This window comes from Sturnus vulgaris, chromosome 11 (genome assembly GCF_052056855.1).
Source record: "Sturnus vulgaris isolate bStuVul1 chromosome 11, bStuVul1.hap1, whole genome shotgun sequence".
Lineage (NCBI taxonomy): Eukaryota > Metazoa > Chordata > Aves > Passeriformes > Sturnidae > Sturnus > Sturnus vulgaris.
This window is the reverse complement of record NC_142253.1, coordinates 8959319-8981333: the sequence shown is the minus strand read 5'-3', so window position 1 is coordinate 8981333 and position 22015 is coordinate 8959319. Positions and strand designations below refer to the sequence as shown.

Genomic DNA, 22015 nt, shown 5'->3' with positions numbered 1-22015 from the left:
CAGCACACCCAGGATCCCCACAGACCAGCCCGGCACACACACCGGATCAAACCCCGGTCCCACACGGGACAGACCCGGAAGCCCCGCGGACAGGATGGGACAGCCCCACTCTCCCCCGCTGCCGTTGCCGCGGGAACGCGCCGGCACCACCCCCGGTCCCGTGTCACGTGACGTACCCCCCTCTCGCTCCCGTGTCACGTGGGCGTGCCCGGCGGCTCCCGGAAGTGCGTCACGGGCTCGGGCCTGTCTCCGTTGTGGGCCCGCTCGGAACTTCGGCGCGGCACAAACAGACCGGAGCGGCGGGCGGGGCCGTGAGTGCGGGGAGGGCCAGGCCGGCTGGGCCGGGGCGGTGGCGGTGGCGGGGCCCGGGGGCGGCGAGCGGCGCCTGGGCCAGCGCGGGGTGAGGGGCCGCGGCGGCGGGTAGGGCCCGGGGGCGGCGGGAGGCCGGGATGCGGCCCGGGGGCCAGGGCGGCGAAGAGCGAGGCAGGCGGCGGATGGCGGTGGCGGCGGCCTGTGACGGGCCTGAGCGGAGAGAACGTGCGGGGCAGCAGGAGCTGGGGCCGCGGGGGCTGGGAGCGCGGCTCGGCAATCCGGGCCGAGCGCGGCAGCCCCGGGCAGGAGTCGGCGCGGTGACCTCGTGCTCTGCCTGCCGAGGCCGTTCATACAAACACCGTTCACACAAACACCGTTCACAGTCCCTTTCCCCTCCCTCGGTGCCTGGGGCCGGGCAGCAGCGCGCGGGAGGCCAGGGGCCGCCGGCTGCTGTCTGGACGCTCTCATCACTGTCCGTGCCCATTACCAGCGGGTTGGAACTATGTGATCTTCAAGGTCTCCTTCCTGCACAAACCGTTTTGTGATGGAATGATCGTCCCCAGAATGAGGGAGCTGGGCCTGCTGGGTTCTGCACTCAGCAGAGAGCTCATTGCTGTCGCGATGCGTTGGGGGCACAGTGATTTCCACATGGTCTGGAAACGTGTGACAATGCTGGCTTGAGTAGCTGCCCCAGGGGGACTCTGTGCTTACCCTGGCTCCACCCGTGTGTCAGGCATGCCCAGAAACTCAAGTAAAAGTCAGACTTGAGCCTTAGGATTTCTGGTCCCTCAGGCGAATGAGAAACAGAAGGTGACAAAAGTATTTGTGTACACGAGGGGTGTGTTTCTGTTGGCTGTATTTAGGACATGGAAGATCCAAAAGTCCATGGAAAGGTGACGCTGTTGGGATAGCCAACCTTCTCTGCAGCTACTCCTGTAAAGGCTTTTGGGCACTGATAGGGAGTGTTGTGGACAAGAATCAGGGAGCTCCTCCTACCAAGTGCTAAACCTGCCACAGACACGGGGCACAAATTGCACCTCATTAAGCACCTTCTGCTGACCTTCCTGGTCTGGTGCTGCTGTGGGGAGGAGTGGCCCTTCTCCTTGGCCTCTTGCTCCCTTTCCTCTGGCTAGTCAAAATATTTGCAGCCTCAGCATTAGCTTGGTTGGGAAACTGCTCAGGGGGAAGACACACTTAGGAGAAAGCCCCGGCTGGCATCTGGTACACAGCACAGAGGCAGGGAGAGCAGAGGACAGGGAAGCACCTCTGCTCCCAGTAGCAGCATGTCCAGGCTTCCTGGTTCTGGGGATTGGGTAAGGTTTTGTAGGAGTGCCCAGCTCATCAGGTGCTTCCCGGAGGTTCACCTGGCATCTAGCCAGAGCGGCCTTTCACCATCTCTCCCCTGCAGTGACTCCTACCGTGCCAACAGGAGTGGTGCCAAAACCTCTATGCACCCAGGGGCTGAACATGCTGCCTGTAAGTGCGTTTCCTGGTGGCAGAAAGGCAAAAAGTCTCCTGTTCGCCTGTTCTAATCCCTGAGTAACTTGTGCTTTGCCTTCACTCCTCCAAAACCTTGAGGTGCCTGCAGCAGCCTCAGGCTGCCATCAGTCTGGCAGCTGAAATGGGCAGAACTCCAGCCCACTTGGTTCCTTCCTGCTGTGAGGAATAACTGTCAGCAAAGCACCCGAGGGAGCTGAGCCCTCAGTGAGGCATGAGAGCAGCAGGCTTCTCCTGGAAGAGTGACAAGCAGGCACGCAACCCTGTCTCTCTTCTTCATCCCTTCTTGGGCAGAAGCCTGTCCTTTCTTAGCCCTCCAGGACCCTTCTCAGAGCTTGCTTTCACCGTGCCCAGCAGTTACCCTCTGCCACTCTGTTGGAGGTGCAGGAAGGAGGCGACAGAACCTAGCCTGACCCTGTATGAAGCAGTCACTTCTTGAGTCCCATTTCTCCTAGGGTTTTCACCTAGAGGCAAAACAAATACAATAAAAAATGCTTTCCCATGTTTGCTGAGCCCAGGTGAGCTTCTTCAGCACCAGGAAGCATCTGTAGCCAACCTGTTTGGGTGTCGGTGGGGACTGGAGCTGAGTGACAGCATGCAGCTGGCATCAGAGGCCTAGCCTCGTGAATCACTGCCACTTTCCCTGCTGTGGGGGCCCTTCCCATTCCCTCAGGAGCCAGAAGTGCTTCTGCATCCTGGAGAGACCCAGTGTGTGCAGCGGTATGGGGATGACGCTACTGCCCTCCCACACTCTTTCAAGCTCTTTGGGACTAATGCTGGACCCTGCTCAGCATCTCAGTTTCCAGGTCACTTGGGCCTCTCCACTGTGGGTGACAGGAATTGTCTGTGCCAGGCAGTCGGGCTGGACTCAGCTTTTCACTTAGTTTCAGTGGCTCTTGGTGGTGAGTGCGGATTGGCCTGAAGAGAAGTGGTTTGGATGCAACACCTGTCATGGGGCTGGCTTTGCCAGAGCTGAATGCAAGACTGGGCTGCTTTGCTCTCTGGGGTTCTTCTCAGTTTGTAGCTACACATTTGTGGCAACTTATTGCCCCGAACATTTCTAGAATACAAACGCCCTGGCAACATGGGGCTGGCAGCACAGAACTGGCAATCTCCTTCCTGTGTCAGAGTTCCTGCCTTAGTGGTGTCTCCTGCCACTGGCCGTTCCCAAGCACAGCTAGGGGTCTGTGCTTGGTACATGGGTGAAAGCAGAACAGGGTGTTACCGAGGGACAGATTGCCTCCCACTGAGGGAGAGGCAGGCTCGGTGGAGCTGGGCTAGGCCAAGGTGCTGTTGGGCTTGGCTCCATGCCCTCGGATGGGAGCCGGGCTGTGGGATGTGTGTGAAACAGTGCACTGGGAGCTGTGGCTGGCAGCTGGCACCTGGGGGTGGGTAGGATCCGTGTGGCTGAGCCCGTTTCCTTGCTGCGAACCCCCACAGGCTGGTGAGCACTGCCAGGGTCAGGGTGTGCAGCCGGGGCAGCGAGGGAGGAAACCTTCCCAGCTCTCTGCTCTCACCGCCTCCACCGCCTCCACGGAGACACCTCCAGTGAGACTGTTTTCAGTGAGTTGTTTCAGCTCTGCTCTCTCAAAGCCCTGAACACTGCAGGGTGACACTGATGAGTGCAATAGACCCCTAGGCAAGCAGCTCCCAAACCCTATAGGGAAGCGGGCTTTGTAGGGAGGGCATGTCTGAGGGGGCAGGGGTGAGCAACTTACATGTCCTGCTCAGCCTACTCTCTTCCTGGGGCACGAGTAGAGGTGTCCTGTTTCCAGGCCAGGCCCCGCTGACGCTGTCTGTAAACCGCCTGGGAGATAAATATTCAAGGTGCAGTCATGCTGGTTAAGCTCCCAGCTAGTGGGCGAAGGGGGAGGAACTCTCCTTTTGCCAGGGAGCTCTGCTCTCATCTGTCATGGGAGACTGTCCCAGGCCTGCTTCCTTCTTAGGGTGTTACTGGCTCCTATTCTGGCGCTGTTACACAGAACACTGTTTGACTGAAATAGCTGTTGCTCCAAGCTATGTGACAGGCTCCCCCGTTGACTGTGGAGGCTCAGTTTTGCAGATCCAGGCCTCCTCATGTCCTGCCCTCGGCTGTGTCTCCAGGTGTTGTTAGCTCCTCTGGGCCAGCGTTGCTATAGTGGGAGCCATGAGCATGACACTTGCTTTCCAGGTTTTTAATGCGTGCCACATACTGAAGACCCCTGGTTGTATGTTGGGAGTTCTGACAAGCCCATGCTTTTGGCAGTAAGCATTGTAGCAGCTGTGATGAGGTAGGTTTCCTCACCGAGTGCTGCATGGGGCTTCCCATAAACACCATGGTGAAGGTCATGTAAGGGCACTGGCCCTGAGGCAAAGAGCGGATCCTGCTGCTGTTGGGCCTTTTCCATCTGCTCCTTCTGCCATGCTTGCTCTTTCCTCTCTTTAGGCCATTACTTCCTTGCCAGAGAGTTTGACCACAGAGAGTCGCCAAGATAGCTGGGCCAGGAAGAAAACGTCGCACCCCTGACCCAGACTCCATTACCGACCCCGGCGGGCTGTTTGTGTCTTCCAAACGGCTGAAAATGTCCAGCAGCACAAATGTCCCTGGCCAGAGGAGAGTATCTCGGGGCTTGGATGATGCCACCAACAAGAAGAAGCAGAAGGATCGAGCCAATCAGGAAAGCAAGGAAGGTGAGAGCCCCTCAGCATCGCTGTGGTGAGCAGGCCCATGGTGTCTCAGCCCCGCAGCCTGGGAGCCTCTCAGCCATCTGCTGCAGGATAAGTAGATTTGACTAATCACTTCCTGCAGCTTATGGTAACCCATGTGATGTGGGATCTTCTTTGACACAGTGTCCTCCCTGGACCTGTAACCTCCTTCTTTTGGGCACTACTTAGCCCCAGCGATGTTAGGAAGGTTGGGTCTGTGGCTGTGGTCTGTGGTTGGGTCTGGAGTTGGCCTTGGTGATTGTTTCTAGACTCTGCTTTGGACTGGGTGTGATCCGCCCCAATCCAGCGAGAGTGAAACTGGATGAAACCTGTGAGTGCTGTTGCAGCTGGAGGCCATGCTGCTTCTTTCCCATCAGTTTGCTGAGGCCAGATATTGTGAAGCAGTGACCGGGTGTGCAAGGCCTGCGGGCGGGGCTGGTGCTTTAGCTTCTGAGTCAGGGCAAGGTGTGGCTCAGGTGAAGTGGTTGCTGTAGAGTAATTCCTTCTGTAACTGCCATGCATTCTTTGACAAAAATGATGCTTCAGGTGCAGGGAATGCCTGTGGACAGTATGCCTGCAAGAGTTTCTGTGGCTCTGGAAAGCTGTTTGATTTCCGTGCCTGCTCTGTTATGATTATTGTAACCTCAAAATTGCAGGTTGTTTTATAGGCCAAGGTAATTGAGTGCTTGGCGAAGTCTGTGCCAGAGTGGCCAGGCGCAGTCCCCGATGTGAAATCCCACAGCACAGAGCACAGCACTGTGCTTTCTCTTGCATGGGAGGAGTACGTCTCTGGTAGGGCTTGACTCTGCATCCTCTGATGTGGGGGCCTTCTTGAGGGCAGCCGTGCTGTCCCCGTCCCCTCTGTGAGAGGTGGTGAGGGGCTGTAGATCTTCCAGGCAGTGCCATTGCCGTGCTTCTCACACTGCCAGCCCCACTGGCACCTTTGCACCAGTGGCTGTGATGGTCAATAGAAGTTTTCTACTGGTTTGTAGCCAGTCAGTGGAGGCAGTGACAGCCCTCCGAGTGGAGACCACAGCTCCTGTTGCCACTATTTCTCTGCTCCAGGAGAAGGTGTTGTCTCTTTGGGTCCCTTGTCTGGCAGACTGCCCACTATCCTGTGGGGCTAGAACAGGCCTGGAAACACTTCTGTCTGTTGGAGGTAATTCTGTGGGGAGCAGGGATTAGGTGTCAGGTCAGTTTGGTTCCCCACCCTGTTCTGGAAGGAGGTTTTCAGATGTGGATGTTGGCAGCTTGTGCAGGAATGGAAATGTTAAAGTGCATATGGGCCATGTGGTTCTCTGGTTACAGCAGAATTAGTTTGAGCATGACCAAACACCAGGTTCTTTCTGTCAGATCAAGACAGGACTTCTCTGTATGGCTGGGGCCTGGGACCTGGGCCACACAGCTGAGCCTGGATGCCACTAGCTCACAATAAGATGTGCCTCAAAAAGCACTTGACTACATGGTGCAGTATTGTTGGGTTGCTCCCACTCTGGTACTGTTTTAGACTAGGATATGGTGGTATTGCCCAGAGCAGCTGTCCTGGGGATGACTTGCTGCAGGGCTGCAGGCAGGACTCAAGGGAAGGAGAAGTGTGAGAAAGCAGAGGAGGAAGATGGGCAACACATGCAGGATGAAAGGCCTGGAGACAAATTCAGGATAGAAGGAGACGTGTGAAATTTTCAGCATCAGCTTGCTGGCCTATGTTGTGAGGTGACAGAATGACAGACCTGCCTGCACTCTGCTTCTCTGCCCACCAGTGTCTCTCCCTGCGCTCGAGCAGGCTGAAACTGCCCAGGAGAAGGACTCAGAGGAGGGTAAGTCGAGGTGTGTGCCAGCTCTCAGTGCATGGCCATGGAGTGCCCTTGCCAAGGGATCTGAAGCTCTCACCTTGTTGTCCAGTGCTCTGACATTGAGCAGAGCTAACCTGAGCACTCCCTTGCCTCAGTGTATCTTAACAGTATGTGGCCCTTCCAGGAGTGGAGAAGGGCTGTCTGCAGGCTGCTTGCAACTCAGGTGTCATGGTGCTACTGAGCACAGGTCTGGGATGCCTCAGTGCTGACACCTGCTCTGCTTCTTTCTGAGCAGGACATGATGCTGGGCTGGGAACATCCCATGCTGTGTCACCTTGTGGGCGGCATTAACTGGTTTCTATCACAGTCCAGGCCTGCTTTGAGTACAAAGTAGGATATCCTCGTGCCCCAGGGGTAGAACAAACCTGATTGAAATCAAGGTGATCGAAATCACTTTTTTTCCTTGAAGACTTCAGGGTACCACAAGGCCACACGTGGAGCCTGGCAGGCATACAGTGGAAGTTCTGCCTGCACCAGAGTATCATGGCTGCACTCTTTTCTCACCCCTTATAGCATACTTGCCCGCTGGCCGGCCTGCCCGTGTTTCAGTCGTGTTAGCCACATTCACCTGGCAGGAGTACAGTGCTTTGATGGTTGCAGCTGGGCTGCTTGGTTTGCATATGCAGAGGGGAAGTGGCAATTTTTGATTGTGGTCAGAGTCCACTTAAATCCCCCAGAGTAATTCTGTGGCTTCCTTGTTCCTTGAGAAAGCAGTAATTGCTTTGTCGTTGGCAGGAGCTACCTCTTCTTCCCAGCTGCCACTGCTGCTTGTGGTAATGCCAAGAGCAGCGCTGCCTTTCTGATCTCTCTGGTTCCCACCGGGATTCATCTGCCCTGCTGCAACATGTGCTCTTGCTTGTGGCCTGTCTAATGAGGGCAGGTCCCATTTAATTGTCATGATCTGTGTTCCCTGCCCTGACCTCCTTAACTGTGTGTGTGTTCAGGCTTGCGTTCCCCAGCCAAGGAGTGGGCACTTGAGGCTCATTCCTCAGCAAGTGTGTGACACTTCTCTCCCTTTTCCTAGAGCTGCTGCTGGACTGGAAACAGAATGCCGATGAGATCATTATCAAGTTGAACTTGGGCAGTGGAGCTCTTAAAGCAGAGGATGTACGTGCTGATTTTACCGACACGGACTGTGTGGTCAAACTACCAGGTATGGGAATGGAGCAACTGCTGCAAGCATTTCTCCATCGGGACTTGGCACAGCTCTGGGCCAAGCACGGGGTTGCCACAGGCAGACATCAAACTTTTCCCTCAGAGGCAATGCTCTGCTCTCAGCTGGCACACACTCAGGCAGCAGACAGAGTCGATAGGAGAGCATTGTAGAGCTGGGAAGGGCAGGAACTGGCCTCTGCCAAGTGAACAAGTGTCCAGTGCCGCGCCAGTGCGTCTCTCCCCTGCTAGCTGGGATGGCTGAGTCAGTCCCGGGTATCCTTTGGAAAAGTGACTGTGCCCCTGAGGGCAGGGAGGCCCAGGGCCTTCCCGCTGGGAAGGAGGCCAGCCAGATGTACAAAGCAAGTTCAGGGAAGCTGGCTGGAGCCCTGGAAGGCTCCTGGGGTATGGTGGCAGCCTGCCTGCAGCCTTCTTGGCTCTGAATGAGTGCTTCCTTCATCCTGGGGGCAGGTGAATGGGGGCTGTGGGTTAGGTGACAGCTGCCTGGAGCACTGCCTGAGGTACTGGTTCCCCTCGGCTTTACAGATGGGCGCCAGTGGAGCTGTCAATTCTATGAGGAAATCGAGGGCTCTTGCAGCAAGATCCAATGCAAGAAGGGAAACTTTCTACAGCTTGTACTTCAGAAGAAGATCCCACTCCATAACTGGGCTTCACTTCTGGTAAGGAAAATCTATCCTTTAAGAGAGCTTGTGGAGCCCTGGGGAGCTGGGGTGAGCTCTGAGCTCCCTGCTGTTGAGCTGCTCTGGGAGCAATGTGGGGCACATCCTTCATCCACGTGCTGCATGAGCTATCTGCCACTGTCCCAGGGAGTTGTACCCCTGTTTCTGCCTGTCATGCATTCCTAGATTCTGGAGGAGAGTCCTGGTGCAGTCTGGGAAGCGGGGGGGTGAGGGCAAGGGGTTGATAGGGAGCCTGAAAGATGCTGCTGCCTGAACACCTTCCCACTGTGTTGCATTGCTTTTTACAGAAGAAAAGGAAAGACGGATCCAAAGAACCGGCCAAAGGGACTGCATGCTGGGAGAATGGGAAGGAGAAGGCTGCTTCTGCAGAGTTGACCCCTGAGGAGCCAAGGGCTGAAGGCACAGAGCCACCAAGATCTCGGCGGGAGCCCTCCAACCCCAAGCGTGCTCCAGGAAGAAGCGAGGCCCTGGGAGGGAAAAGCCCAGCCAGCCCAGGGACACAGAGTGGCCCCAGCGCCAAGCGGGCTGTATACCTCAAAGTGGCTCCCACTGAAGAGGAGCCGAATGCCAGAGTCACTGGGAACACGGAGCCCAGCAAAGGGCACAGTGGGAGGGCTGGCAGCTGCCGGAATGGCAGAGCCAGCCAGATCGATGCACCTGCGACCCTTGCAGACCTCGCACTGCCACTTGAGAAGGTACCTGGAGACCTTGCTGGACAGGGCATCCCTGCTTCCTCTGCCCTGTGCAGGAAATGCAGGACCCATCCCTGCCGATGAGGATGAGGTGGGCTCCGGGATGCTGAGGGCTGACAGGAGGACCTGTAGTGGAGGAGAGGGTGAAGCAAGGACCTTGCAGTTGTTGTGCTGTGGTGCTAATGGGGCTGAGCTGGCATAGGACGTGCAGGTGAAGCAGGTGGTATGGAGCTGTCCCTGGCTTGCTGGCAGGAGCCACAGTGGGTGGGCCAGGGCAGCTCAGGGGTGACAGTGTCTGTGTTTCACTGTATCTTTCTGTATTGAAAGGCTGTGGTTTTGGCCAAAGAGACTGTTCCCGTGGAGATGCCACCTCTTGCGGCTACCACAGAGGTGTTCCCCCACCGTGTTGCCACCTGTGTTGAGAAGAGAGTCCTGCAGCCAGGCAGCCCTACTGAGGCCTTGCGGAGCCGCGACTGCCTGCCTATCCTGGGAGAGAGCTCTAAGGCCATCCCACTGGCCACCCCTCCCATGGGCAGAGATGGTGAGAAGAGAGACTGGTCCAAGGACGATGTGGCTCTGGAAGCAGCGGCTGATGGTGAGTGGCCAGAGCTCATGGGGTGAGCCTGGTCAGGAAGGTCCATCTGCTCAGGACCTTTCCTGAGCTTGTAGCCTCAGCATGCAAGGAAGATAACGTCTCTCTCCGTGGCTTTTCTTACTCAGAGCCAGAGCCTTTTGTAAGCCTGACCTTTGTCAAGAATGACTCATACGAGAAGGGCAATGATCTGGTGGTGGTGCATGTCTACGTGAAGGAGATCCACAAGGAGACATCCAAGGTGTTGTTCCGGGAACAAGACTTCACACTAGTGTTCCAGACGAGGTACAAGTTTGCCTCGGGATGATGCCAGGCTGCTGCAGAGCTCCTGACTGCGGCTGGGCTACTTGTTTGTTCACCACATCTCATTCCCAATTTCTCTGCAGTGATACGAACTTCCTTCGTCTCCATCCTGGCTGTGGGCCCCACACAGTGTTCCGGTGGCAGGTGAAGCTCAGGTATGACTCCTGTCCTTCTAACCCACACCAGGGCTTGAGGTGTGATTCCAGAGCTGGAGCAGGAACCAGTCCCAGCTGGTGGTTCTATGCAGGGAATGCTCATTTCTGCATCTGGAGGTTTCACTTACGCCATGCTACACTAGTGCCCTGGGCCTGGTCTGCTTTGGCTATGTGGTCACTTGCAGGGGAGGAAATATCAGTGTCTCCTTGCCTGCAGTTCACTCCAGGCTGTTCTAGAGCTCTTGAGGACAGAGAGCCAGACCAGGCTGTCTGTGTCCGTGCCCTTTGGGTGGGATGTGTAGCAGGAGGGAGCCAAGAAGAATGAATCTATCAGGAAAGGGGTGCACTGTGTGCTCAGTGTGGCTGGGATTGTGGGTGTCCACCCTGCTTTGCCAGGGCTACCTCAGGATCAGTGCTATCAGGGTTGCTACTGCCTGGAGGCCATGGGTCTGCCATGCAAAGGCTTTGGCATGTCTGAGGCTGCTGCAGGGTCTGGGGCACCTCTGACTTGCTGCGTGCCTTGCAGGAACCTTATTGAGCCGGACCAGTGCACGTACAACTTCACGGTGTCTCGCATTGATGTCTGCCTGAAGAAACGCCAGAGCCAGCGCTGGGGGGGGCTGGAGGCTCCAGCCACACGAGGTCTGCACCCTGCCTTCGTGTCCTGCCTGCCTGCTTCACCGCAGTGGGGCATGGGCCCTCCTCACACCACCAGCTGCTAGCTGGTGCTGGATCCTCTGGCATGGAATGGTGGGGAAGGAGAGGGGCTGAGTGGGTGCAGGTAGAAGGGATGTGAGTCAGGGTGTGAGCCAAGTGATATGGGAAGGGCACTGCTATTTCCCTTGCTCATGGGGAAGAAGGGTAGGAGAGAGCCTGTGTGCAAGTGTGGACTGAGCAATTCAGCCCCACTGGGGGCAGCGTGTGGTGCTGCTAACCACAGGCCCACCCTTCCCCCTTTTTAAGGTGCAGTGGGTGGTGCAAAGGTTGCCATGCCTACAGGCCCTACCCCTCTGGATAAGAACCCTCCGGGCAGTAACCAGCACCCCCTCTCCAGCAAGGAAGAGGCCCGAAGCAGTGACAAAGAGAAGCCACGTGTGGAAGATGGGGCTCTGGATGGCGTGGCGGCCCGTACAGCCCCAGAGCACTTGGCAGTGAAGCAAGAGCCACACATTCCTTCGGTGAGTGTGGCCACGCTGGATCTGACCTGGATAGGGGAAAGAGGGACACCTCGGTGTCACTCTGGAGACTGGCAAAGTATTCCTGGAGGAGGAGGCCATGCCCCATGTCATAGTTGGCAGGATTAGGGGCAGCTGTTGGCCCTGTCTGTCTCAGTCCAAGTGGGAGATGATCTGATGGCTCCAGCCCTCTCTGGGGGTTTTCTTGGGATTTTGAGTTCCTTTGGTGTTCCCTGAGAGATTCCCTGAGTGCCACACCCTCACACTTGCCTCTGCTTTGGCAGCCCAAGCCGACATGTATGGTGCCACCGATGACACACAGCCCGGTGAGTGCTGAGAGTGTGGAGGATGATGAGGATGAGGATGAGAAGAAGAAGGTCTGCCTGCCTGGCTTCACGGGGCTGGTGAACCTGGGCAACACCTGCTTCATGAACAGTGTCATCCAGTCCCTGTCCAACACTCGGGAGCTGCGTGACTACTTCCATGGTGAGCCCACACTGGGAGCCCAGCAGAGCTTGGCCACTCAGATGATGAAGCCAGCATCCAGCCACCCTGAGCTCCTACATTTCTTACAGATCGGTCCTTTGAGTCAGAAATCAACTATAACAACCCTCTGGGGACGGGTGGACGCCTGGCCATCGGCTTTGCCATGCTGCTCAGAGCACTGTGGAAGGGCACACACCATGCCTTTCAGCCCTCTAAACTGAAGGTAGGGCCCCTGGCACTGATGCTCAGCAGGAGCTTCTCTGGATCCCCAGCGTTCCTCTGTGGGCACCTAGCTGCCCTGCAAGTGCCACAGAGACCTGTGGGTGTGGGTGGGTGCAGCCAGGGTTTCTGCATGGGGCAGGCAGTGCTGCCAGAGGTCTGCTGACCAGCCCTGACTACTATGCTCCCCACAGGCAATTGTGGCTAGCAAGGCCAGCCAGTTCACTGGCTATGCCCAGCATGATGCTCAGGAGTTCATGGCCTTCTTGCTTGATGGCCTGCACGAGGATCTCAACCGCATCCAGAACAAGCCCTACACAGAGACTGTTGACTCGGATGGGAGGCCTGATGAGGTGAGGGAGTTCCTCCCCCAGAGTCACTGGGAGAGCAGCTTGAGTGGTTTAATGAGGTGCTAAGCCCTTTCTTCTTGCAGGTGGTAGCTGAGGAGGCTTGGCAACGACACAAGATGAGGAATGACTCGTTCATAGTAGACCTCTTCCAGGGCCAGTACAAATCCAAGCTCGTGTGCCCAGTGTGCTCCAAGGTAGGCAGCCCTGGAGGTTCTGTCCCTGTCCTGGTTGCAGAAGTAGGGTCCTGACCCTCAGAGAGCACAGGGCACAGGGCAAGGCTGAATCTTGAGTCCACTGGATCTGCTCAGCCACAAGCACTTCCCACAGCTGAATGTGTTTTTATATCTGCAGGTGTCTATTACCTTTGATCCCTTCCTGTACCTCCCTGTGCCCCTCCCACAGAAGCAAAAGGTGCTGACTGTCTACTACTTTGCAAAGGAGCCACATAAGAAACCCATCAAGGTAAAAGGTGTCTTCTATCCTGGGGAGGGAGCCTAAGAAAGCTCCTGGAGTTGCTGGTCATGTGCCAACAGGCTAAGCCCTGTGTTAAGTAAGGGCCCGCATGCCTTAGTGTGGTGTGACTGATGTGGCATTTTGTCGGTGGCAGTTCCTCGTGAGTATCAGCAAGGAGAACTCCAGTGCCATGGAGGTACTTGACTCAGTGGCCCACAGTGTGCGCGTGAAACCAGAGAACCTGCGCCTGGCAGAGGTGAGAGTGCTGGGCAGATACCTACTGTGAAGGTTTAGGCCACCACAGGAGGGCCTGGGGATGTCCATCTTTCCCTTGTGAGGTGGTGAGCTGAGCACAGCATCCTTGAGCTGCTGCTCTTCCCACAGCTCACTGTGAGGCTGAGGTCTGTGGCTCTCTGAGGAGAGGACACATAGGGCAGCCCTCACACGGCCATGCTCTTGTTTTCCTGGCAGGTGGTCAAGAATCACTTCCACCGCATGTTCCTGCCATCTAACTCGCTAGACACAGTCTCGCCAACGGACCTGCTGCTTTGTTTTGAGGTGCTGTCCCCAGAACTGGCCAAGGAGCGTGTGGTGGAGCTTCAGGTCCAGCAGGTAAGAAGGCATAGTGGGACTACTGGGAGGGATGTAGGAAGGCGGAGCCATAACTAGGACCGAGCAAGAGGGGCAGAACTGCACACAAGGGTGATTAGCTGCAGTGAACATGGATGCCCACAGAGGCTGCCTTGTCCTGCCCAGGTGCTCTTCCCTGTCCAATGGGTCCTTTCTCCTGCAGCGTCCGCAGGTGCCCAGTGGCCCCGTCGCCAAGTGTGCGGCCTGCCAGAAGAAACAGCTGCCAGAGGATGAGAAGCTCAAGCGCTGCACGAGGTGCTATCGAGTCGGTTACTGCAATGTGTGAGTTGGCTTGGTTCCTGGCAGGGAGGGAGCCCTTCTCCTGCTGTGAAGGGCTGGATGGAAGAGCTCTGCTGCTGGGAGAAGGTGGGATGGGCCTGCCCTTGGGGATGCAGCCAGGTGAACTCCTGGTGTTCCCCTTGTTCCCCCTCTGGCCCAGCACTGCTCCTTCCCAGGCTGTTCAAGGATGCTGGGTTCAGCAGGGGCTGTATGTGTCACAGGGCATGTCAGAAAACACACTGGCCAGACCACAAGGCTTCATGCCGTCCCGAGAACATCGGTTTCCCCTTCCTCATCAGCGTGCCTGAGTCCCGCCTAACCTACGCCCGCCTTGCCCAGCTGCTGGAGGGCTACGCAAGGTGAGAGTCCAGGGAAGAAGGGTGCTTCTGCCACAGAGCTGAGCTCAGCCCTGTGTCTGGCCAGCTCTAACTCCCACCTCCATGCCCAGGTACTCAGTTAGCGTGTTCCAGCCTCCATTCCAGTTGGGCCGGATGTCACCGGAGCAGGGGCTGCAGCCTCTGCACTCAGACAAGCTGGAGCCCCTGGCCAAGAGCAGCTGTGCAGCAGCCACGTCTGCCTCCGAGCTGGGAGATGGCGACAGGGTTTCCAGCCTCCCACAGGAACCCCCGCTCTCGCCAGCTGTGCCTGAGCTGCAGCCAGAGATGGGGGATACTACTACTGTCCGGAGCAAGGTCCTGACAGCCAGGAGTTCCCTGCTGAGCTTGGATTCAGGGTTTTCTGAGCACATGGAGTCACAGGGTGACAGCTGTTGTGAGAAGGAGCCGTCCTATGAGAGAGCCCTCAAGCCAGAAGGTAAGAGGTGCTGAAATGCTGGCTGTGTCTGTGCCAGGAGCTCAGGCAATTCTCCCTCCTTGGAGTGACCTCCCAGCACAGCATCTCTTCTCCCCTTGTGAGCTTTGTCTGGAGGCTCTTGGGAACACAGATGAGGCCCTGGGAGCTTTGTTTTGACACTGTTGCCTCACCTGAAATGCCTACCTACCCACGCTCTGCCCTGCCCTGGCAAAGCCCTGGGTGTAGAGCAGAGACCTGATGAGGAGAGAGGCTGGAGTGCTGTGTTGTTGTGGGAGAGGTGGGAAGGCAGGGGCTGGCAGAAGTCCTGTGGGAGCAAGGCAGAGCTGGTGCAGGCTGAACCCCTGGGGGCTGTGAGCAAAGCACTTCGCTCGCTCTGACTCAGCTGCATGGGACCAGCCTCTCGCGCTCGGCTGCCTGGCTGTCACGTTTCCAGACACTCGTCTCAGGATGGCAGCAATGTGCAGTGAAGGGGCAAGGCAGGCAGAGGAGCACAGCTTGCCAGGGGCAGGCGCCTGCTAAAAATAGTCAAGGACATGGGCACGTGGTTGTGTCCCTTCAAGGCCGTAGCATGTGAGGTGGGGGTGGGGGCGCTGCAAATTCTTGGCCCCTACGCAGGGCAGACAGGCAGTGCCACCACAAATCTGTCTCTGCCTATTCACAGCTGCCATCCCTGGGTACCAGCACACTCCAGAATCACTGAGTGCCCGCGCTACACAGTTCTACATCACTAAGATCGACGCTGCCAACCGAGAGCAAAAACTGGAAGATAAAGGTGAGCCAGAGCCCTGTAAAGCACCACCTTCATCTCTTACAGCCTCTGGCAGGGTAGTGGATCTTCCTGGCCAGCGTGCCAGAGGTTGCCTGGCACAAGATGAGCCCAGGTGTCCACACTGGACAGTGAAAGCTGCATCTGACAGGGGAAGGAAAGACTCTGCTGCACAGAGCCTCTGTCTAGAAGCTCTTCTTGGGCATGACATTGCTGCTCCCCTCAGCAAATAGGCCAATTCCTTCCTACTTCATGTATTCTCAGAGGGTCTGTGGTCTCTGGGTCACCTCTTTGTTAGAATGGGATGCCCACACCAAGTGCTGGTTGTGAAGGTGCTGCTGATGAGAGGGCTGTGCCAGTGCAGGCTGAGGGGCTCTGCTGCCCCAGCATGATGAACCTGGCCAGGGGATACTTGCCCCTTTCTGGCAGCACTTCTTGATCTCTGTATCTAACTGGGATGGGCAAGATTGCTCCAGCAAGGTTGCCTGGTCCAGCTTGGTGGGATAGGTGTGTGAGGTCTGTGCCACTTCACAGGTGACACCCCCCTGGATCTGACAGATGACTGCTCCCTTGCCCTGGTGTGGCAGAACAATGAACGCCTCAAGGAATTCGTGTTGGTAGAATCCAAGGAGTTAGAGTGTGTGGAGGATCCAGGCTCGGCCAGCGAAGCAGCTCGGGCTGGCCACTTCACCCTGGAGCAGTGCCTCAATCTCTTCACGAAGCCTGAAGTCCTGGCCCCAGAGGAAGCGTGGTGAGGAAGGCAGCAGGGTGGGTTCCAGCCAACAGGCCCAGACAGCAGCAGGGGTTTCCCAGGAGCTGCCCAGGCCTGCACGCTGTTTCTACTGGCATCCAGAAACAATGGGCTGGCCTCCCCTGTGCACTGGGAAGGGCTAAGCCAGCAAAGCTAGTGCTCTACAGGACTGTACTGGCCTGCCCTTGACAGGAGAGGCTGAGCCCTCCCACATACCCTCTGCCAGCAATGCATGTGGGGACCCTGGGGCTGAGCTGGGCTGCAAGGACTGAGGCTCTCCCCGTGCCAGTAACGAGCATACTCTTCCCCCAGGTACTGCCCAAAGTGCAAGCAGCACCGTGAGGCTTCCAAGCAGCTGATGCTGTGGCGGCTGCCCAACGTCCTCATCATCCAGCTCAAGCGTTTCTCCTTCCGCAGCTTTATTTGGAGGGACAAGATCAATGACATGGTGGACTTTCCTGTCCGGTGAGAGCCTGGGGGACGATGTGCCTGAGTTGGCAGCTTCTGCTGATCTACAGCCCAGCCTGTGTAACACCAATCACCCTTGACAGTCACTGTGTCTCTCCACAGGAGCCTGGACCTGAGCAAGTTCTGCATTGGTCGGAAGGGTGAGCAGCAGCTGCCTATGTATGACCTGTATGCTGTGATCAACCACTATGGAGGCATGATTGGAGGGCACTACACAGCATACGCCCGCCTGCCCAACGACAAGAACAGCCAGCGCAGCGACGTGGGTGAGCATCTGTCACCCTCGCCACCCGTCTGCTCCTGAAGCCCTGACTTGTCTGCTTGCTTAACCCTTCCTCCTTCTCAGGCTGGCGGCTCTTTGACGACAGCACAGTCACCACCGTGGATGAGAGCCAGGTGGTGACCAGATACGCCTATGTCCTCTTCTACCGCCGGAGGAACTCTCCTGTGGAGAGACCCCTGCCAGGGCATCCCTCAGACCACCGCGCCGAGCGCACCCCCTCTGCTGAAGCTGCTGCCAGCCAGGTGAGCACTTGCGTCCCTTTCAGCACTGTTGGAGCCACAGAGCCTTGAAATGTTCTCAGGGGCCCACATGCAGGGCCTGCCCATCTTTGCCTGCACCCACAGAGCCTGGTGCAGCTGTGGTGCAGTGCTTGTACCCCTTTGATACCAAAGAGCTTGCGCCAGCTGGGCAAGTCTTGCCTTGTTCTCTCTGTGGGCTTGTGACAATCCCTGTCCTGAGGGATCACAGGAGAGTTGTTTTTCATCATCAGTGTGGAAGTGCTGGTGGGAGGGCACTGGAAGAGGAAGAAGGGACACAGCCTCATTGGGGTCTGCATTGGAGGAGGGGTTGTGAGCATTACAGTAGGATCTCGTTGTGCCAGGAAGCAGTAAAAACTTGCCCTCTGGAGCTGCTTTCAAGGCAGGGTGGGGGACACTTTCTGCTGGGGCCCAACTCAGGGCCAAGCCAAGTGCAAAAAAGGTAAATGCCAGTGCTGAGCCAGAGGCCTGGCAGCCTTCACAGGGTGCTGTAGAGAAACCTGCCAGAGTGAGCTCTGTTGCTGGGTGGCCTGGGAGGGAGGGACTGGGGTTGGGCGAGACGGCAGGGTGCTTTCAGAATCCAGTGGTAGGGAACGGCCGCACTGATCTTCTTGTGAAAGTCAGGAAGGCTGAGGCTGGTGCCCACTTGGTCAGACCCCATGCACCATTGTGCTGCAGACCTTCCCTTCATGCTTAGCACCTCTGTGGGCCTGCAGAGTCTGAGGACAATACTGAGTTCATCTCCAGCATGACTGCATTTGTGGGAGGGGCACTTCTGGCCTGGCCTCTCTGGCTCATCCTCCCCTTGGCCTGGTGCTGGTTAGGCATCCTAGTCCTGCCCTCTTGCCTGCGGGCAGAAGATGTCTGTCTCTGAGCCCAGTGGGGCTGTCTGGCATGTTGGTGTCTGCCTGGGTTGTTCCTGCCCTGCGTGTGTGTCCTGGAGCAGCTCCACTCACTGGGGGCAGCCTGAAATGAATGAGAAAGCTGCACTGCTTTTCACACACTGGTGGTGAGAACCTTCAGAGACCGAACTGGCACTGTGGCTCGCTGTATGCCCCATGGCACTGGGATTCATCGGGTTGCTCTGTGACACTGGGGCTCATTGGGCTCCTGGCAGCACCTGTTCCCCTGCAGTAATGGGATGCATTGGATCCCAGTGGGGCTCAGCAGGTCCCCAAGCACCCTGGACCACCTGCACTCTCCGTGGCACTGGGTGCCCTCCAGAGACCTGCTCCCTGACTGGCTGCTCTGCATGATCACCGCCGTGAAGGGCCAAGCTGTGGTTGGCTCCCTGTGGAAAATCCCCCTGGAACCTGGGCTACGATTGGTTGTCAGAGCATTCCTACTCACCAAAGCAGAGCTGTGACTGGCTGTACTGGCACTGTGCCTCCTGCTCCTGCTGCTCCAGCTGGCTCTGGATTGGCTGTCATTTGAAAGATCCTGTTGGGATCACAGAAGCTGGGCTATGATTAGCTGCTGCCTGCTCCCTTGCCTCCTGGACCCACCAATGCAAGTGCATCTGCTCCATCGGGATCCAGCTGCTGGCTTCACTCTCTGCAGTCCTGTGAAGACCCTGCCCGGCAGCTGCCCATGCTCCCTCCCACAGAGCCACCCACCGGAGCCCCACACACCTGAGACCCTGAAGAGCTGCGGGGGCGGGCGCGACCGCGACGGTGCTGCATGGGGAGGCGGGCTGGCTGGGCACGGGGCTGGGCTTGCAGGCAGCCGCCTGCCCCGGGGGATGGCAAGGGGTGTTGCCCGTTGTGTTCTCCAAGTGCTGACGCAGGTTTCCACATCGCAGGCTTCTCTGATCTGGCAGGAACTGGAGGCTGAAGAACAAGAGCTGCAGCTTGAGGCACCCCAAAGGCCTGCAAGAAACTCCTGGAGGCCCTGTGGCCAGAAGCAGAGTCCGGGCACTCCCCAGCATGCAGATGAAGGCTGCGCCAGATACTTTGTCCTGGCCACCACGGCCGCAATTGTGGCTCTCTTCCTGAACGTCTTCTACCCGCTCATTTACCAGCCCCGCTGGAGATAGGCCCAGGCACGTGGCCAGCTGCGGGAGCAGGGCCGCCAGGGCACGCGCCGTTCTAGGACGCTATGAGACGAAGACATGAGGCAGCAGGACAGAAAACGCTGGGAAAGACTCGCCAAGGGAAACATGGGGCTTTCGGCTCCTGCCTGTCTGCTCTGGCATCTCCTGTGCCAGCTGGCAGGCCTGTGTGGCCAGCCTGCTACCTTGCCGAGGCACAGCCCAGAGCGAGAAGCTCCTTTGTCCTTCCCTGCTGCCCACTGGGAGTGGGGCAGACCTCAAGGCTGCTTGCTGCTTAAGAAGGGATGTTGCTTCTGCAGTGAAGCTGGGGCCTGAGACCCCCATGGGCACATCAACCATCTCTGCTTGGCTCACAAGAAGGAAGTGCAGACCTGCTCGAGGGCTGCAGCAAGGGCAGGGTGCCCTGACACGGGCCCTGGCTCACCACCTCTCTCAGCTGTGCTGCTACAGGAGCCTTGAGTACCCTAGGGCTGAGGCTAGCCATGGACCTTGGCCAGCCCACTCTGCCCTGCTAGTCTTCTGCTGAGCCTTCTGGCGCCAGCTGCCTGTGCACTGGCAGTTGTGTGTGCCACACTCCTGTGCTGGGGCTGGACAGGCTTGTCACCAAGGGCTTGTGTGCTTCCCTGCTCAGCCCAGACAGCTGCTGGGGAACCTGGCAATCCCGAATGGGCTGCCCATGGTGAGCACTCATCTCTGTGGGTCACTGCCTCCCACCAGTCTGTGGGGCTGTGTGCTGGCAGCATCTGGGGGACTTTGTCTCTTGAGGGCAATGTGGTGCAGCACGTCATTTACGAGGGCACCAGCTGCCCATGCTGCTGGAGAGGCATGGGATCAGGGAGCACAGGTATGACCTCGGTGCATTAATAAAGCCAGGTTTTCCAAAGAAATGCTGCATTCCTGTCCTGTGTGCTGGGACTCCCACACAGAGGCAGGGACTCCACACTGGGGTCATCTGAGGCCACTCTGTGACCCAGCTGGCACCAGGACCATCCCTTGGGCTTTGCTGGGTGCCTGGTGCACCCTGTGTGGCAGCAGGCTCAGGGGAGAGTTCTGCCTGCCCATGCCATGGGGCACAGGCTGGGCTCCAGTCCCAGCTGTGGAGTAGTAGCCTCACAGGACACGTGCAGGGTGTGGGGAGCCCAGCAGGGCCAGGAGCAGGCGGTCCCCTGAGGCTGGGGCACAGGCTGCAACTTCAACAGTGTCTGACATTGAGACGTGTTGCCCTTGGCTGAGCGTGGCTCAGACAGCTCTGGCGTATTTGGGTGTGAGAGGTGACTTAGAACCCTGTGACTTTCTCTTCTGTCTCCACTGCTGTTCTCCTCTCAGGGCCCTCAGGCTAGCTTGGGAGGGATGCTTGGCAGTGAAGGGGTTCGTCTGCATTTTAGACGGGGGCCTGAGCTGGACTCCCCCTACTTCTGTCCCACACCCCTCCTCCACGTGCTGAGGTTTACTCCCCTCCCAGGCAGGTGCCAGCCGGGGAGCCCGGCAGGGCTGTGCCGTGGTCATGAGGTGCCTGTCCTGGAACAGTCGCCTCATTGTCTACAGCCCTGGGTCTCAGCAGCTTCCCCCGCTCACCCACAGTGCTGGCCTCGTGGGTCTGAGTCAGTGCCCGGCGCCGGTGGGCTGACCTCTGCTCCAGCTGGTGCTGGCACCCCAGGGTTGGGGCCCACAAGCTGCTGCCTGCCCTTACTGGTGGTGGGTGGCCGGTAGCGAGGCCTGACAAGGTGCTCTCAGCCCTGGAAATCCCCTCTGGCCCTGCTCTGTTCCTCAAACCTCCATCAGGCACTGGCAGCCTGCCCGTAGCCTGTCACTGCCGCCCGTGCTGGGGTGCAGGGCTCTACTCCGATCACCAGTGACTGAGCAGCCCTGGGGCAGGAGTGTGCTGCGGCCTGGCTCTCCTGCTGGGCCGGAGGGGCTGCCTCCAGGGACCCTGGGCACTCTGCTTCTCTCTGCCCTGCCGTGGCGTTTGCCACCACCTGCTGCTCTCTAAGCCCAGGGGCTGCACATTCTACATGTGGGGCTGTGTTCCCCCCCGGCTACTCCCGGAGCAGGGAGGGAGATGGGTGGGCAGGGTGCAAGTCTCCCTCTCATGCCCACCTTTTGCTTGCAGGGACTGCCCCCGGTGGCATTCGGATCCGGCCTGGCCCCCGAAGGAGCCCCGCCGCTGGCTGCGGAAGGCCTCCCTGAGCGTTTCTCCAGCCCCGCCGAGCGCCCAGCCCCCTCCTACAGCAGCATGGAAGAAGTCGACTAGGGTGTCGTGGGGAGCCTGGCCTGGGGGGGGTGTGGGCCAGGCCGGGCACTGGGGGGTGGGGGGGTTGAGGGGAATCGGGGTTTGTCCTGCGCTCATTAAACTCTATGACTTCACTCGCCTCTGCTGCCTGCTATCCCTTGGGACCCTCTGCCCCCTGGTGAGCCAGGGCACCGTGTCCCCAGTGTGCTGTTGGGATCCCCAGCATCCTGCTGCCCCAGGTGCCCTGCTCCAGTGTTCCCTGGTGTGACTTAGTCCTCGCTCTTCCTTAATATCCCTCAGGGATCGGTGTTTGTTGGTGCCACTGCCGGGTGCACTCCACAGCAGCAGGGGGGGACTCAGTGTCCCCTGGTGCAAATCTTGCCGCTTTAGTGTCTTGTGCTTCTCCTGTGCCTTGGTGCTGGTGGGGCGACACGTGCAAGTCTCGGAGTTCTAGTGCCTGTTGTGCGCTGAAGTGCCTTGTTTCCCCTCTGCCTGTCTTGTCGCCTGCTGTCCCTAGCGCTCTGCTCCCTGGTGTTCCTGGGCGTGCCCTACTGCCTTGTATCCCTCGTGGTCGGTATGCCCCGTTACCAACGCCGCTCCTCGCTGTCCGTAGTGCCCTGAATCCCGCCGGGTGTGCCTTGTCTCCCCCGTGCCCCCCTGCCTCGCCCCGGGGCCGGTGCCAGTGCGTCGGGACTGCAAGTCCCGTCAAGCCGCGGGCGGGTGGCGCGGCCAATGGGGCTCGGGGGGCGGTGCGGCCGGTCGCTGCCTCCGCCGCCGCCCGGTGCCGCGGCGCAGAGAGCCCCGGAGCGGCCGCGCGGCGCCGGCCCCGCAGCCCGGCTCTGAGCCGCCCGCCCGGCCCGGCC

General features: G+C 58.4%; 1 protein-coding gene across 11 annotated transcripts; it reads left to right on the top strand.

The window, feature by feature from the left end:
* Nucleotides 1-211: 211 nt before the first annotated feature.
* On the top strand, nucleotides 212-21286 carry USP19 (ubiquitin specific peptidase 19). 11 transcript variants are annotated; one of them, XM_014872583.2, is made up of 28 exons: nucleotides 287-311; nucleotides 3980-4079; nucleotides 4235-4479; nucleotides 6255-6311; nucleotides 7372-7500; nucleotides 8046-8179; nucleotides 8488-8895; nucleotides 9220-9487; nucleotides 9613-9769; nucleotides 9871-9942; nucleotides 10469-10584; nucleotides 10906-11120; nucleotides 11402-11603; nucleotides 11693-11826; nucleotides 12017-12175; nucleotides 12256-12366; nucleotides 12524-12634; nucleotides 12780-12881; nucleotides 13097-13237; nucleotides 13419-13537; nucleotides 13756-13893; nucleotides 13983-14347; nucleotides 15009-15119; nucleotides 15648-15864; nucleotides 16177-16329; nucleotides 16435-16598; nucleotides 16679-16857; nucleotides 18674-19809. In XM_014872583.2, exons 3-28 carry the CDS (start codon nucleotides 4371-4373, stop codon nucleotides 18905-18907), a joined length of 4305 nt encoding a protein of 1434 aa, XP_014728069.2. In that variant the 5' UTR covers nucleotides 287-311; nucleotides 3980-4079; nucleotides 4235-4370; the 3' UTR covers nucleotides 18908-19809. The 11 variants fall into 11 exon arrangements, 10 of the variants coding, with proteins under 10 accessions (XP_088027505.1, XP_014728069.2, XP_088027506.1 ...); XM_088171379.1 differs by lacking the exon at nucleotides 3980-4079 and having other exon boundaries at nucleotides 212-311; XR_015806025.1 differs by lacking the exon at nucleotides 287-311 and adding an exon at nucleotides 21033-21149 and having other exon boundaries at nucleotides 697-4479; nucleotides 18674-19766.
* Nucleotides 21287-22015: the final 729 nt, after the last annotated feature.